The 16,946-nt window shown below is 42.3% G+C and overlaps 1 protein-coding gene and 2 long non-coding RNA genes across 4 annotated transcripts; 2 read left to right on the top strand and 1 right to left on the bottom strand.

The window, feature by feature from the left end:
- LOC150011766 (uncharacterized) lies at positions 1 to 1,978 on the top strand. Its single transcript, XR_016510462.1, has 2 exons — positions 1 to 1,072; positions 1,779 to 1,978. It is a non-coding gene; the product is annotated as an uncharacterized LOC150011766 (long non-coding RNA).
- Positions 1,979 to 3,050: 1,072 nt separating this feature from the next.
- Positions 3,051 to 6,149, bottom strand: DAZAP2 (DAZ associated protein 2). Its single transcript, XM_090273182.1, has 4 exons — positions 6,036 to 6,149; positions 4,916 to 5,034; positions 4,267 to 4,512; positions 3,051 to 3,348 (listed from the first exon to the last, which is right to left on the bottom strand). Exons 1-4 carry the CDS (start codon positions 6,046 to 6,048, stop codon positions 3,220 to 3,222), a joined length of 507 nt encoding a protein of 168 aa, XP_090129308.1. The 5' UTR covers positions 6,049 to 6,149; the 3' UTR covers positions 3,051 to 3,219.
- On the top strand, positions 6,145 to 16,268 carry LOC150011764 (uncharacterized). Of its 2 annotated transcripts, none has more exons than XR_016510463.1 (3): positions 6,145 to 6,332; positions 11,340 to 11,432; positions 15,199 to 16,268. It is a non-coding gene; the product is annotated as an uncharacterized LOC150011764 (long non-coding RNA). The 2 variants fall into 2 exon arrangements; XR_016510464.1 differs by having other exon boundaries at positions 11,340 to 11,443.
- Positions 16,269 to 16,946: the final 678 nt, after the last annotated feature.

Raw genomic sequence — 16,946 nt, 5'->3', positions numbered from 1 at the left:
TTAGGTGGAATTTTTATCTGAAACCAGTGAGAAGCATTGATTGATATGGGCAAACCTGAGCTCCTTCCAGTAGGAGGCCCAAATCCAACATCACTGACACCAGGACCAGGGACATGGAGAAAGCTACTTCAATGTCTTTAGCCAGGCCTTTGTAATACAGCAGTGTTTGTGACTGACCAACAAGGTGGAGCTATACCAGGCAACATTTGTATGTGCCAGTCATCTTCAGTTTTTTTCACAGGTCAAAGGGGAGAAGAGTTAGGGTCACTGGCTGCTCCTCTGTCCCCTGCCTGGCCACCTAGTGACAGCCCCAACGGAGATAGTGTCCATAGTTCTTCCCAGAGACTGGGTACCACAGTGAAAATCCAGGCCAGGAGGGGTAGGAGAATATATGGAGACCTTCCCTCCTGATGAACATGCAACATCCCTTAATCTGAGCCCTTCTTTCTGTATTCCCCAACCTCATACTTAATGCTATTTTTATTAGAATTAAAGTTTTTCATTGATTCAGAAATCAGATTCTCTTAAGAAATAACTACCTTTATTTACATTTTGACTTATCCCTGCTTAAACTTTGACATTTTCTTTTGCTTGTTTAACTTCTTTGCGTATGTTCTCACCCAAGCAAGAACACTAGGGAAGTTTTGGAAATTGGAACAAAGCTGGTCTTGGGAAGCTTGTCCCAGAGGAGTGTCATTACAGACATACCCTGGGAGATGGGTTTATTCTCTGTCCTGGCAAGGACCACCATTTCCCAGAATCCATTCTCTGTATACATAGAGGGAACTGGAACAGTCTTCTTACCACTTTTCCCACTAGAGTCCTTGAATCAAATCCAGAGAAGCTTCTTGGATCTTAGATCTCAAAATGAGGTATGTTTAAAAGGCACAATTGTTTTGATAGAAATCATTAGCCCAAGGTTAAGACCTTAAGGGTTGAGGAAATCAATCTTGGCAACCTAGATTCCAGTTTTCCATATTTCTTTCACACAGAACTTGGAAGAAACTGAAGGTCACCCTAAACTTATACAAACTGTTACACTGAAGACATTTTCTTCAAGTCAAACTTTAGGGTAAGTTAGGAGAATCAATCGTTCTTTTTAAATTGATTTTAGAAAGAGAAGTATCAATTGGTTGCCTCCTGTATGTGCCCCAACTGGGGACTGAACTAACAATTTAGGTATGTGCCCTGGACCAGGAAATGAACCCACAATCTTTTGGTGTATTGTGACCCTCCAGCCAACTGAGCAACCTGGCCAGGGCTCATGCCCTTATTTCTAAGTGTATCTACTGAATTCCTGTGGCATAATACGCTTTTAAGAAATCTTCCCTGGCTGGATATCAGAGTTGGTTAGAGCATCATCCCAATACACCAAGGTTGTGGGGTCAATCCCACATCAGGGCACATACAAGCATCAACCAATGAATAAGTGGAACAAATCGATGTTTCTCTCCCTAAAATCAATTTTTAAAAATTAAAAAAGAGCCCTGGCTGCTGTGGCTCAGTGGACTGAGCGTCGGCCTGCAAGCCAAGTGTTGCTGGTTCAATTCCCAGTCAGGGCACATGCCTGGGTTGCACCAGGTCCACAGTTGGGGCATGCGAGAGGCAACCACACATTGATGTTTATCTCCCTCTCTTTCTCCCTCCCTTCCCCTCTCTCTAAAAACAAATAAATGAAATCTTTTTGTTTGTTTTAATTTACTTAAAAAAGTTAAATATCTAGGATGGAACTCATGACAATGGTCCAATCTTAGCTTTGTCCTCCATTTATTTTACAGGCTTCATTTAAAAAGAAAAAAGGCAGCACACCTAACTGAATTCTTGGGGAGATAAAAGATATAAATAGAAGAAAACTAAAAACAGGCTGAGTAAAGAATCCTTGAAGTGAGGTGTAATGCAACTTCATCACTTTATTCAAATCTTCAAAATAGTCTTTATTCTACATTTTTAGTATAAAAAAATCCACAAGTTAAGTGCACCACAGTGTAGAGAGAGACATACAACGCTGAACTTCCATAACAGTCAATGGTACAGTCAAACATCACATGTACAGAACACAATTTAGATGAACTGAAATTATAAGATAAAATCCAATTGCTAAAAACAAAAATTAAAAAATTAAGGATCCCTGAAATGTTCTTAACCCTAATGAGATTTTACTGGACTTCAGTCACTTTGCAGTGAGGCATTCACAACATGACCCCATTGACCCAGCTGAGGAATTCTCAGGAGCCATGAGTGGCTGCATCAGACACTCGGATAATAAATGGTAACCAATTTTTGATCTGAAAATTCCCCTTAATTTTGGCTCTAAAGTCACCAGGCTTGTGAAATGCATCCTCCTCACTGCCTCACCTCCCTACCCCTCCACCCACACACACATTTAAAACAAACTGTTGTTTACAGTACAGTTTGTGTTACGACTCATTGTTCAAACAACTCAGTTTTTCTGGCACCAAAGCAAATCTGGATTTGGTTCATGTATGAAGAGACAACCTATGAGGAGGGTCCAAAGGTACCCTCCACTTTTGCCTGAGGAGATGCAGAAGCAGAAGTAATGGGGTCTGTGCTTGGGCACAAAGGGGGTTTCAGAGGATCCTTGTGAAAGACTAGTTAAAAGATGACGAGTGGGGAGAAGTGCAAGAAGAGAAGGAAATTAGTCTGACTGGCTTTCTGTCCTGCACCATTGATTTGATGGAGATTGGCGGGAGGGAATGGAAGACCAGTTGAGGATGGGATGTGGGACAATGGATGAAAAAGAAAAGGCAGACAACTAATGCATTTCATTTATAATAAGTAATATAAATCAAAGACTTAAAGGAGATTAAAGACCAATCAGAATAATTTGGCAACTTTAATTCTTAGGAAGATCAAAGTTCCCTCCAAACCTAATTTGATATTTTATTACTAAAAGCAAAGACCAGTATGATACAGTATTACTCCAGAGGAATTAAAGGAAGATCCTTAGGGCTGCTTTACCCATATTCATTTTATGAATGGATACCTCCCCTACCTCAAAATGCTTTAAGGAGGTACTGCTACCATTACATGGTTCCTTATTAAGTTTGAAAAGTGCCTGAAAATTTGGGCACCTGAAAGACACCCCAACAACATGTGTCTTAAACTGCAACTTCAGGTTAATATGACTAAAGCAGTTACATTGTGAGAAGTGCTGAAGGTATGTGATGTCTTTCCCGGCACAGAGGTGGCCTTGGTTCTTCACCAGATGGTATAGCCGCCATCTGTGCCACCCATGAAGAAGTTCCCCTTCCGCTGAGTTACAAGGACATTGGCTCCCTGCATGACTGCAAGCTGAGCAGCATTGGGAGGGCATCCTGGGGGTGGAGGCTGAAAGGAAAAGACAAGATTGATTGGGCACAAAGCAGCTGATATGAGGGGAGCAGGTACAGGTGAAACAGGACCTTATTAGGAAGATGGCAATGTGCTGACCAATAAGCATCTTTAGGAGACAGTCTGCCATCAAACTGGGTCCTAAAGAGATCTGTCAACCCAAAGATACAAACAGGAAAAGGAGCACCATTTATTCATTTTTTCCAAGAAAAAGCCTATGGATACCTTCTGAATATGGGTAGTCTAGACCCACTGGCATTTTCAGTGATTTCCTACCCATATTCCAAGAACAGGGATTGGGTGCCAAGTCCACAGCCCTATATCACAGGGTCCCTCAAAAGTTTTCAGATGACCATGGGATAACCAAAAGGCCCTACGTAATTACATCATTCTCACCTCATCTCTAACATATGGTAAGTAGACAGGCCTCAAGGCCCAGCAACGACTGTTTGGACTCTTAAATCCCAGGCACAGGGAAACTAAGCAGGAGACATAAAATCCCTAGTATCTTTCTAAAAGCTACTTAAAAGAGATTATGCATTCTACTTTTTTAATCATCATAGCCCCTAATACAATGCCATGCTGATGGCAAATATTAAATACTATGGAATGAATAAAGAATGTTACTAGACCAGTTCACTATACCAAAGTGAACTGAAAAAGCAACAGGCAAGACTCCTAGGACAGGAAAACAAAGGAATCTGGTTAACCCAGACCCCAGTGAATGTTCCAGATGCTACTGACCTGCCATAGTTCTCATGCCCTCGCAACCGCTTTCTGCCTGACTAGTGGATGTCATTGGTTGCACTAAAATCAGCAACTATTATCCAGGGATGGTGAAAGGATATATATGTAGTCATTTCAGAAAGTTAAAATACACAAGGGCTGAGTCTTTTCGGACAAAGTCATACTCACAGGAATGTTGCCAGCAGTAGCCCCAGCTCCAAACCTGGCACCTGGATCATACCCTCCTTCCACCAGCACTGTTGAACCAGGTGGATAAATCGGGCCAACTGGATAATAAGCCATAGGGATAGTGGAACCTAAAGGTCCAACAGCCACAGACTGCGCCATGGGAAGATACAGTGAGGTGCCAGGAAATGCAGCTGACATGGTGGGGACAGTGGCAGCCCCTGGATGCACAAAGCTCGGACGATAGAGCTGGAAAAGGCAAGAGAAGGCAAAATGTTACTTGATGACATTCCCAATTCAGACTTCATTCCTGTTTCCTCTTTTATGAGTCATTCTTAATTCTCTCTGTGCAGATTACAATCTCTGAGTTACACAAATTGCCTTTCCCCTACTGCCCAATATTCTCCGAAACCCCTTCCTGCTTTAGCTAAGTCATCTTAGCTAAAGTCATCTGAACCTCAGCCTGTGCCAAATAATGTAAAATAATCAGGTAATGCATTCTGAACCCAACAGAAATTGAGGAACTATATACTGTTTTAGATTATTCATGTGAGCACTCTCTTCTGTTTGTGAATCTCTGGAGTCAGACTTAGCTAAAGACTGAAAATGCAATCCAAATGTATTCTCAACAAGTCTTATAAACTGGAAGCACCTCTGAGTAGGCAGGTGGAGCATCAGTATAGGGTGGAGCCTGAGGAAGATGCAAGGTCTGAGGGTACACTGGATTCCCAGGAGGCTGCACAGGGTAGGTTGGCTGCGTTGGATATTGACCTGGAAGACAAGAGAAAACAATGCCTATTGCCTACCATACAGAGCCATCAAAATGGGGGAGGGCATATTGGATAGCTAGCTTTCTGGGGGCAGGCAGAAGGGGATTTGCAAAAACAGACTGCCCTGGAGGGCCTGATTCCTGGAGCCAAGAAAATAAGCATTATCTTTGCACACTTATTGCTAACGATGCTAGATTCCAAATGGACAGCAAAGTCACTCTTCCCACTAGTATACAGATAGAAGTAGCAAGTCTAGCAGGGCCCAAGTTCCTTCCAAAATGCAGGACAAGTTCTTGCCCATGCTTCCTGGGTGCACCCTACTTCTGCTTTGGGTAGTCTCCATGGGCCTGGTGTGACCAGCCAAAACCTCGTTGAGTAATGGTTGTTCCACAGATGTCCACTCAAGGTCGACTTCAAATTAAAAGAACTGAGTGAATGGTGGAAGTGAATTCTGCCACTGGTCAGAGGGTGATGGGTAAAGTCTTGACTTAAGAAGGCAAGGATCGTGTTCTGACGGTCGAGAAAGGGAAGAAGGGTGAACGTAACCCTCCAGGCCCTGGACGCCCACCAGCGCCCTTACCTCACCAGTTAAGCCCAGGGTTGGCCTGTGGTTTCAGAGCGCGGCGCCCCGCCTCCGCTGGCTCTCCATTGGCCTACCCAAATCCCTGCTCTAGATCCCCATTTGCTTCTGCGGATGCCCATCAGGACAAACCTTACCCCCCCAACCCCGCGCCCTGCAATCCGCCCCACCCCCACCCCCGCCCGAGGCCACAGAGCCAAACTGCGCCACAGAGTTGAAGGAGAAAAGGGCCGGGAGGGAGCGAGCAGCCGTAATGCGGGGATGACGAAGGCGTCCGGCAGCGCAGCTCCTGGGCCTGCCGCCGGCCGAGGAGGTCGGCGCAGCTTGCCCCAAGCTTGGCGATGGGGGACCCTGGGCTCCAGGCCCGCTTGCTCCGTGCAGCACTACTCCCCACCACGGCCTCAGCCGACCCCTGTCCTTGCCTTTGCTGTTCATGGTGACTGCGGGTCCGGTTCGGCTCCGCGTCGCAGACGGTTATTTTTTTCGTCCTCTTCCTGTTCGTAGTCACTTCCGTGTCACGTGCCGATTTGTCCTCTAGCGTCACCCCACGCCCGAGAGCCGCTGCCGCCGGAAGCACCGCCCCTTTGCTTGGCCTCCAGTAGCTACAGGGAGGGCCCGCGTGATTCCGCCCACTCGCGTTATCACCGCCCACTGGGCCTTGTCCTGCAGCCCCACCCCTGTTCGTCGGCTAGAGGAAACCCAAACACTTACGGTTACAGGTATTGTCTTAAAACTGGACCTTTTCTCTGGGACGCACTGGGGCAGAACCATTAAACTTTCCCGGAGTCTTTTTTTACACCTACGCGCATCAGCTCAAGGTCAACCTCACCTTGACAGCCTTTCCGAGAGTGGCATAGATTTCAATGATTTATCCAACTGCCTGGAATGTGCTCCCTAAACTTGACCTACCACGCGTTCCTACCAAGCCCAGTTTAAGCCTCAGCTCCGTAAAATTTACTTTGGCAGTCCTGCTCACATCTATCCTTTTCCAAATTAAACCATCACTGGAATCTTCGCTGTCTTCTCTGTTCCACAGACAGGCTGTCAGTATTTGTTTCTGTGTCGCTTGTCTTTCTTACCTGAAGCAAGGGCACACTGCTGTGTCCGCCAAACAGCTAGCAGTAGAACTGGCACACTCGTGGTATCCAGGAGTGCCTGTGGCCCTGCCCTTCCTTTGACACTGGCTACAGGTGACCTGCACAGTGGCTTGTGTATATTTTCTCTGTGTATCGCTTTGCCTCTAACTTAATTGCCGTCAAGGGCAAAGATGCTGTCCTTTAGGACAGCAGTTAAGTTTTTCCTTCCATCCTTCATTTTAAAATTGCTACAGAGATGAAGCTGGCTAAGACAGCTCAACACTATTTTCTCATGTAGTTTACCTTCTGTATTTTATGTAGTAAGAATGGTATTAGAGCACTAGCTGGTGTGGCTCAGTGGACTGAGTGCTGGCCTGTGAACTGAAAGGTCACAGGTTCAATTCCCAGTCAGGGCACATGCCTGGGTGGCTGACCAGGTCTCCAAGTGGGGGTGTGTGAGAAGCAACCAATCAATGTTCCCCTCCCTTTCCTTCTCTCTAAAAATAAATTTAAAATCTTAAAAAAAAAAAAAAAAAAGGTATTAAGAAAGCAACTGAAAAGGGAAAGCTTTGGAAAGAAAAGCCCTACGTAAACTTTAAAATCCTGATAAAATACTTGCTGATTAATTCATTAAACCACTAAAAAGGCCCCTACTGAGGTCAACTCTCACTTTTGTCTCTGGTATTGTATGAGCACCCTTAAAATGCATGATTTCAAAGGATCTTCACAACAGCCCTGTGTGGCAGACAGGCTTGTCTGAGCGTTCCTGTTTTTCAAATGAGAGAAATAATTAAAGAGATTGTCCTAAGTCACACAGTGAACTGGTTACAAAATCAGGCCTTGTGTCCTGGCTCCCAGGTTCCCAAGTCAATGTTTTTGTTTTGTTCTGTTTTGTTTTTTTCTTACAATTAGCACTGCCTGTCATGACTAAAATACTCTAAAAGTCTAGTTTTCAAGAGTTTCTGTTTTGGAACTTCTTGGCTTTTATTTTTTCTTTTTTCGTCAGTTTATTTGCATTATTATTTTGGTTCAGATTGATACTGGTATTATACAGCCTCTGAAATTTACCTTTACCTGTATTTCTGATTCTGTTCTTCTTTTAAATATATTTTATTGATTATGCTATTACAGTTGTCCCAGTTTTTCCCCCTTTGCCCCCCTCCACGGGTATCCCCATTCCCTCCAGCACCCCGCTCCCTTAGTTCATGTCCATGGGTCATGCATATAAGTCCTTTGGCTTCTCCCTTTCCGATACTATTCTTAACTTCCCCCTGTCTATTTTGTTCCTACCAATTATGCTTCTTAATCCCTGCACCATTTCCCCCATTCTTCCCCTTCTCCCTCCCAGCTGATAACCCTCCAAATGATCCCCATAGCTATGATTCTGTTCTTTCTGGTTTACTTAGTTGGATTTTGTCTTTATTTTTAGATTCAGTTGTTGATAGTTGTGAATTTGTTTCCATTTTAATGTTCATAATTTTGATCTTCTTTTTCTTAAATAAGTTCCTTTAATATTTCATGTAATAATGGCTTTACTTTGTCTGAGAAGCACTTCATTTGCCCTTCCATTCTAAATGATAGCTTTGCTGAATAGAGTAGTCTGGGTTGTAAGGCCCTTGCTTTTTATCACTTTGAATACTTCTTGCCAGTCCCTTCTTGCCTGCAAAGTTTCTTTTGAGAAATCAGCTGACAGTCTTATATAAACTCCTTTGTAGGTAACTCTCTGCTTTTCTCTTGCTGCTGCTAAGATTCTCTATCTTTAACCTTTGTCACTTTAATTATGATGTGTCTTGGTGTGGTCCTCTATGGGTCCAACTTGTTTGGGACTCTCTGTGCTTCCTGGACCTGTATGTCTATTTCCTTTGCCAAATAGGGAAGTTTTCTTTCATTTTTTTTTTTTTTCAAATAAGTTTTCAATTTCTTGCTTTTCCTTTTCTCCTTCTGGCATTCCTATGATTTGGATGTTCACACGTTTAAAGATGTTCCAGAGGTTCCTTATACTATCCTCGTTTTTTTGGTTTTTTGTTAGTTTGTTTTTAATTCTTTTTCCTTCTTGCTGAATGCTTATTTCTTCCTTATGTTCCAAATCGTTGATTTTAATCTGGCTTCATCCCCTCCACTGTTGGTTCCCTATAGGTTTTTCTTTATTTCACTTAGTGTAACTTTCATTTTTTCCTTTATGATGTTGCCGTACTCAATGAGTTCTTTGAGCATCCTGATCACCAGCATTTTGAACTCTACATCTGATAGGTTGGCTATCTCCACTTCATTTAGTTCTTTTTCAGGGTTTTGTTTTGTTCTTTCATTTGGGCCATATTTATTGGTCTCCTCAATTTGGCAGCCCCCCGTGTTTGTTTCTGTGTATTAGGTAGAACTGCTTTGACTCCTTGTCTCGTCTTAGTTGCATGGCCTATTGTAGAAAAGGCACCTGTCTGAATGAATGTGGCTTCATTAAATCCTTGGTTGTTGGACTTCTGTACAGTTTGATTTTCTGATGGTCCTGGGTGTTGTTTTGAGGTCTAGTTTTAATTATTTTTATGGTTGCACAAGGAGTCAAAACATGCTTACCGATGCCTCCATCTTTACTGGAAGTCTAACTCTGTTCTTCTTGAAGGTAGGCACAGTGTTAGACATTCACTCATTCATTCAACATTTATTTGTAGAATACTTACAAAGAAAATAAAGCCATTGTTTTCCCAAAACTTACCTTCTAGGGTAGGACTTTGTAAATATTTTTGACCAAAATCCACAGTAATGCATTCTAAATCATAACCCAGCATATACACATTTATAAACATATGTAACTGAATCAAACTTGTATAACCTAGTACTATCCTTCTACGTACAATGAATGCACTGAGGTATTTTCTGTTCTCTCCTATTTCTTTCTTCCTTTATTTTCTTTTTCTTTTTTCTTTTTCTTTTTTTTCAATTCTGGTTGTGATTTCACATCCCACTAACAAGTCAGGACCCACAGTTTGGAAAAGCACTTTTTTTTTCCCCCTGGACAGTTATGCCTAGGGCTTTTGCAATCAGTAATTGGTCAATAAATCCTTGGAGGTCAGCTCAGGCAAATCTTTTTTCCTGTATCCTAACTTTTCCAAATCAGATCTTAAACTAATTTCAGCCTAAAGTCTGAAACTAGAAAGGAAGGTCACTTATCTATCCCCACTCTTACCCTGTGCTTAGGGCCTCAGAAAGTAAAGGAGTGAAACTAAGAAAGGAATTTTCCTTATTTTTTTTTCTGAGCCCTCAGGGACCCTGGAATTGTGTTGACTCTAGCAGCCCTTGTCAATGAGCGATTAGGGGGTGGATCCTACTTCTGGTCCTACTCTGTCACCAACTAACTGACTTTGGCTCTCATCTATTCAGCTCACTCTTATTCCCTTCTATGTATGAACTCAATACTGTGCAAGTGACCTTACAGATATTATTTATTTAACGTCCATAGCAGACTCCAGGGAAAGGTGCAGGTAAGGGAATTCTGTTTCAAAGATGCTAAACAGATAAACTAAATTACACAGCAGCAAAGCCAGTATTCGAACTCAGGTTTGCTTGACTTTACAAGCATTGTGTTTAATCTGTTTACGGTGTTTTTAATCTGTTGCCCCCCAAGGGTCTTCATTTCATCATCTGCCCCCAGAATCACACAATCCTTGTGTCATCTCCAGCTCTAATTCTGGACTCTCTTTGAGGGAAGAAAGAGCAAAAGGAGCCTGAGAAGACAGAGAAGTGGGCAGAGCTGATAAACAAGTTGTAAATTTTAGTCAGGCCCACCGGGTATTAAATACTGTATCGAATATTGTATCAAATACAGTATCAAATACTGCCCTGGCTGGTGTGGCTCTGTGGATTGAGTGCCAACCTTTGAACCAAAGGGTCGCCCGTTCGGTTCCCGGTCAGGGCACATGCCTGGGTTGGGGGCCAGGTCCCTGGTTGCAGGGCGCACGGGAGGCAGCCACACATTGATGTTTCTCTCCCTCTCTTTCTCTCACCCTTCCCCTCTCTAAAAAAATGAATGGATGGAATCTTTAAAAAAAAAAAAAGTTTAAATACTTCTACTGGATGGTAAAAAGGCATTGACCCAAGACCTCTCATTAAGTGTCTGCCCCTTTGCTCTAAGCCTCTACTGGAATCCCCTTGTGTTCCCTCAGGACCTCTCCATGTTTCAGTGACTAAAGGGTTAATTAACTCCTGACACCCAGGAAGCCTTCAGTACCTAGCTAGGGCAAGATGCCCTCAAATTGGTCAGTACCTCCTCTACAAGATGTTAAATATTTTGCTTATTACCTCAGGACCTGGGATTACCAGCAGAAATGGAAGGTGTTGCAAGTCACTGCTTTCTCTGGCAAGTAGGATTAGTTAGCATCTAGCTTACTTTCTTGGATAGGAATTAAGAGCCTTTCTGCTCTCTTCATTTTCCTGGATCTCCCAATGAGGTGAGATGTTCATTTAGTCATTTATCAAGCATCCTTTCTTGAATTAATTTAACAACTATTTATTGAGCACCTATTATGTGCCAGGGCCTGTGACAGACATTAGGGTAACAACAGTGAAGTAGCAGACTTAATTCCTACCCTCAGTCTACTAAATAGGAAAGACAGAAAAGTAAACAGATAATCATAACAGTGTGCTTATTGCTGATATTAGGACAGTATGGGGTGTTATGGGAACACCCTATCTCCTCTGCTGTGGTCGCGGAAGGCTTCCTGCTGACAGTGATGTCTGTGATGAAATCTGAAGGTGAGTAAAAGGTAAGCAAGTGAAGAGGGTTCCTCAAAGAGGGAACAGCTATGCAAAGGCCTAGAGGTGAGCAAGCTTATGGACAGGGAGGATATGAAAACAGCTCAGTGTGGCTGGAGCATGGACTGTGAGATGAGGACTGGGAAGAGATGAAGCTGAAGAGGCAATCAGGAGCCAGACTGTGCAGGGAGCCCATGGAGGATCCTACCTTAAGGTATAGATTCAATCCTATAGGCGTTGGTTAGCCACCAAAGAGCTTTAAGCAGAAAAGGAACACGATCATACTTGTATTTTAGAAAAATCTTCTTGGCTACAGAATGTAGAACAGATTAGGAAAGAGCAAGAGTGCCTGGGAGGCCAGTTAGAATACCAGTGTAGTAATTTAGATGAGTGAGGATGGCAGACTGGCTTAGAGAAGTGCAATGAGGTAAAAAGAAGGGGTGTGGAGGATTCCAGAACTATTTAGGAGACAAAACAGCGGGATTAATATTGGGATTTAATGTTCAAAATTAATTAACAGGATTAATGCCAGGGATGAAAGCTCCACAAAGTCAAAATACATATAACATATTGGAAAAAGATATTTGCAATTCGTATCTCCCTACATATAAAGAACCCGTAGAAATCAGTATATGACCAACCATTAGAAAAAGAAGCAAATGACATTTACAGACAGGTTACTGACAGGGAAATACAAATGGTTTCTAAACAGATGAAAAGATACTCAGCCTCACTCTTAATAAGAAGGCAAATTAAAACCACCCTGGCTGGTGTGGCTCAGTAGATTGCGTGCTGACCTGCACACTGAAAGGTTACCAGTCTGATTCCCAGTCAGGGCACATGCCTGGGTTGCAGGCCAGGTTCCCGGTTGGGGGTGTGCAACAACCAGTCGATGTATCTCTCACACACTGATGTTTCTCTCCTTCTCTTTCTCCCTCCCTTCCTGTGTCTCTCTAAATAAATAAAATTTTTTAAAAAAACTACACAGATACCAATATGAGATTGGCAAAACTCCAAACGTTTGCTAATTTTACTCTGTTCAGGGCTGTGGAGAAGTAGACACTAATTTATTGATGGTGAAGGTGTAAACTGGTACAACTCCTATAGGGTTACTTTGGCAATATCCATCAAAATTAAAGATTACCATTCCCACTTCTAGGGATGATTCCTATAGATATATTTTCACTCATGAGAAACACTGTACATAAGGCTGTTCACTGCAGCATTGTAGGAAAAGATTAGAAATAACCCGTATGTTAATCAATAGGGAACTGGTAACATAAATTTTAGTATATCTGTACAATTAAATACTGTGTGGCTGTGACAAAGAACAAGAAAGCTCTCCAAAATATTTTTATTTTATTTTATTGATTCTAGAAATGGGGGAAGGAAGGAAAAAAGAGGGAGAGAATCACTGATATGAGAGAAAAACATTGATCAGTTGCCTCCTGCACTTGTCCCCACCTGAGACTGAACCTGCAACCCAGGCATGTGCCCTTACTGGAAATGGAACCAGTGACCTTTCAGTTTGCAGGACGACACCCCACCAACTGAGCCATACTGGCCAGGGCCAAAATATTTTTAAGTGAAAAATAAGAGAAGATTCAGAACAGTGTACTTAGTATGGTACCTTTTGTGTAAAAAAACAGGAGAACCAAGAATATTCATTAGTATTTCAGTAAAGAAATTATGGAAGATACACAAGATAGCTGTAAAAGTAGTTAATAGGGTGATGTGGGGAGACAGAGGTGTAAGTGAAACTTTTCATTATATACCTTTAATTTTTTTTAAATTTTGAGTCATGTGGATGCTACCAATTCAAAAGGTTGAAACAATGTTGGCACACCCATTAAAATGCCTAATATGAAAAAGACTGGCCATTTCAAGCGTTGGTGAGGATGGGAGCTACTAAAATTCTCATACACTGCTGGTAAGAGTGTAGATACAGTACAACCACTTTGAAAATAGTATGGCAGGGTCTTTAAAAGTTAAACATATACATACCATATGATCCAGCCATTTCATTCTTATTAACCCAAGAGAAATGAAAGCATATGGACACAAAAAAATTTAAATTTTTTTCAATTGCAGTTTACACTCAATATTATTTTGTATAAATTTCAAGTGACACACAAAGACAAATATGGATATTTATAACAGCTTTATTTGTAATGGTCAGAAACTGGAAACAATGCACATGTCCATCAACAGGGCAATGGATAAACAAATTGTGGTATTATCATACAACCAAAAGAATGAACTATGGATCCTGAATAACCTCACTTATGCTGACTGAGAGAAACCAGATTTATAAAAAGTGTGCATGCTTCGGGATTCCATTTATATAGTCATAAAGAACAGATCAGTGGTTGCCTGTGTAAAGGGAGGAGAAGGGACAGGAGGCAGCGGTGGACACTGGGAAACTTTTGGGGGTGATGGATATGCTTACTATCTTGATTGTGATGTTTTCGTGAGTGCGCATATGTCAAAACGTAGAAAATTGTAGATTTAAAATATGCAATTTATTGTATGTCGGTTATATCTCAATAGAAGTGTTTAAAAAAATAGTGTTGTGATAAAGAGGGAAAAGCTGAGGAGGATGGCTAATGAACTTCTTTAATGTGCTTGGGCTGAAAGGAAAATTACAGCTTAATGTGGTAAGCGCTACAGAGGAGGTGGGGAAACTGCTCTGAGGGCTCAGGGAACAACAGTGCCTCTCCCAGCTTGGACCCCTACTCCCAGTTCATTATACTGATTAGAGCTTTTAAATGTGCCTTTATTGAACACCTACTATGTGTTGTGCCCTTCACTTACGTAACTAGAAAAAACGAAACCAACTATTTTCCAGCCCAAAGAGGGAGGTTGGAGATTTGTGGAAGAATCCAATCAGGCTCTTTGAAGCAGCCTTTTAAAGGTTTAGCTGGTTTTTGTGTAACTAAGGGAACAAGGATTACAAGATATATGACTCAGAAATGGACCCTCCTTTCTTATTCCTGGCAAGCCTTTGTAGGAGAGGCACTAACACCACTCTGAATAATAATATACAGGGCTCACTCCACTGTAGCTGGGCAGCCTAAGAAATCCTAGGGCATTGTCTCTTCTTCAGGGGTTTTGATTAGTTTCTCTCAATTTGAAATCTCAAACCACCTGCATCACCACATCAGAATCATTTAGTGCTTATTAAAATGCAAAGTACTGGAGTGATACGCACACCAACACTTTCTGGTTAGGGGGTTGAGATTTCATTTTATCCTTTGAGGTATGTGTGTGTGTTCCAAAGGTTACTTTCCAAAGGGTACTCAGAAGAATAAAGCCTCATTTGCATTTCAGGAGACTAGAAGGGTCTGGACTTGGGCGGTCAGCCTGCCCCACATGATTCTGCAGGATGGGCTGTGTGCCAGCGCTCACTGGAACATGGACAGTTTGGCGCCTTTTCCCTGTTCCCTCCTCCACAATCTCACCTCTTCCAGACTGAATATGTCAGATTTCGGAAAATGTACTTGTGAGCTTAGCTGAGGAACCAGAGAGGAAGGACCTGGGGCTTCCCAGAAAGGAGCAGAGGTTTGAAGGAGTTTCCAGGAAGGGAAGCAGACCTGAGGACCGGGAGTCAGGTTAGGGGCTGCGGTTCATCCATGCAAGGACTTGATCCCTTAATAAAGATTGAACTTCTTAGTTGTTTTTTTTTACTTGGATTATAGAGAAAGTTAAAAATCAAAGTTTTTATTTTTTTAATCCTCATTCAAAGATATGTTTTTATTGATTTTAGATAAAGAAGCAGGAAGAGAGGGAGACATCGATGTGAGAGAACATGGAGAGAGAGAGAGAGACAGATGTCGATGTGAGAGAAACATGGATCGGTTGCCCGACATATATGATCGAGCCCCAACCCAGGCATGTGCCCTGACAGGGGATCAAACCCATAAACCTTTGGTGTTCAGGACAATGCTCCAACTAACTGAGCTAACTCGCCAGGGCAAAACCCAACGATTTAATATTTTCCTTTATTCGCTGGAATTCTTTTTAGTTTCCCCCAATCCTTCAGTCAAGTATAACTTTGTGTATCATGTTAGGGAGAATGCACAGCTGTGCCCCGCTGTACCTGTAGCTGCATTTTATTCAGAGGACCCGCACCAGGAGCTCTAGGCTGTGGCTAGCAGCCAAGTGAGTGGCCCAGGACAGAATGAAACTGAAGGTCAAGCAGAAGGCTTGGAGGCAGGCATGAGAGGCACCTTGCTGCCCATTCCTCTACCTCAAGTATACTAGAGAGAGGAAACCCTTAAAATGGAGGAAAATGCAGACACTTGGGTTTCCTGTACATTATCTAATTTAACACAAAAAACCCTGGGACTGTTATCCTCATTTTATAAATATGGTTTAAAGAAACTAACTTGCTCAAGATCACACAGCTAGTAAGTGACCATGACAAGATCTGAACCCAGAGCTCTGGATCTGACTGAATTATAATGTCTCCTACTTGTTCCTTTGGCAATGGAGTTCGGCAGATGTGGCAATTAATAGCCTGTCCACGTACCAGGGATGTTTGTTATTCTCTATTTTATAGAATTTTGTATTATTTGATGCTATCATTTATATTGCATCCATAATTCATGGGAAATAATAAAGATATAAAAAGAGGAAAGCAATAAAACCAATCATCCATGGAAAACATTCTAAAATGCTTCTGTCTTGGGAATGGTGGTGATGGGGGATTCAAGAGTTGGGAAATTTTAGTTTAGGTAACAAACAGCTAATAAGCTTAGCACTCAACACATGTAAAAAGCTATTGTTCCAGGAACTGAAGGTATGACCCACCTGGATGCCAGGAGACCATAAGCAGTTCCACCTCTGTGCCGCAGGAGGACTGCAAGCAATCAAGACGGTATCTGAGCCATTGTGCTCCAGGGTGAGATGACTACCACGCAGGACCCAAAGACCAAAGCCCAGGACACAAACCACCGCCCAGGACACAGATGAAAGAATGCTGCAGCTTTTATCTGATTAACCTTTTCTCTGAATTCCAAACCCATTACCTACACTTTTCTTCTCCTTACAAAAAGGGTCAGTTTAAAATGGAATTTAAGAGTCTGTTAGGGTACAAACCTGCTGTCTTCTCAGATCGCCATCCATCTGAATAAAGCGCCCATAAAGATTAATCCCTGTCTCTGCTTAGTGGGTCTGGTAGGTGACAGGCAGCATGAACACTGACTTTTCCAGTTTCAGTGGGTTTTATCATCCAAATATAAAGAACAAGGAATGTGGAAAAATATTTAGGTTCTAGTCCTGGTCTGTTCCTCACGAGCTGTTTGGCCTTAAGCAAGGCATTTAACCTCTCTGACCCTTAGTTTTCTCATCCTGAAAATTATTCCTACCTCACAGACTTGTGAAGGTCAAATAAGGAAATAAATGATAAATACTTCTTCAGCTGTAGAATGCAACCTGTGTCTTTAAAAAAAAAAAAGATTTTATATATTCATTTTTAGAGAGAGGGGAAAGGAGGGAGAAAGAGAGGAAGAG

The sequence above is a fragment of the Furipterus horrens genome, unplaced genomic scaffold (assembly GCF_987537825.1).
Source record: "Furipterus horrens unplaced genomic scaffold, mFurHor1.1.pri manual_scaffold_4, whole genome shotgun sequence".
NCBI lineage: Eukaryota > Metazoa > Chordata > Mammalia > Chiroptera > Furipteridae > Furipterus > Furipterus horrens.
The sequence above is the reverse complement of the archived record's forward strand: the minus strand, read 5'-3'. Positions and strand labels throughout refer to the sequence as shown.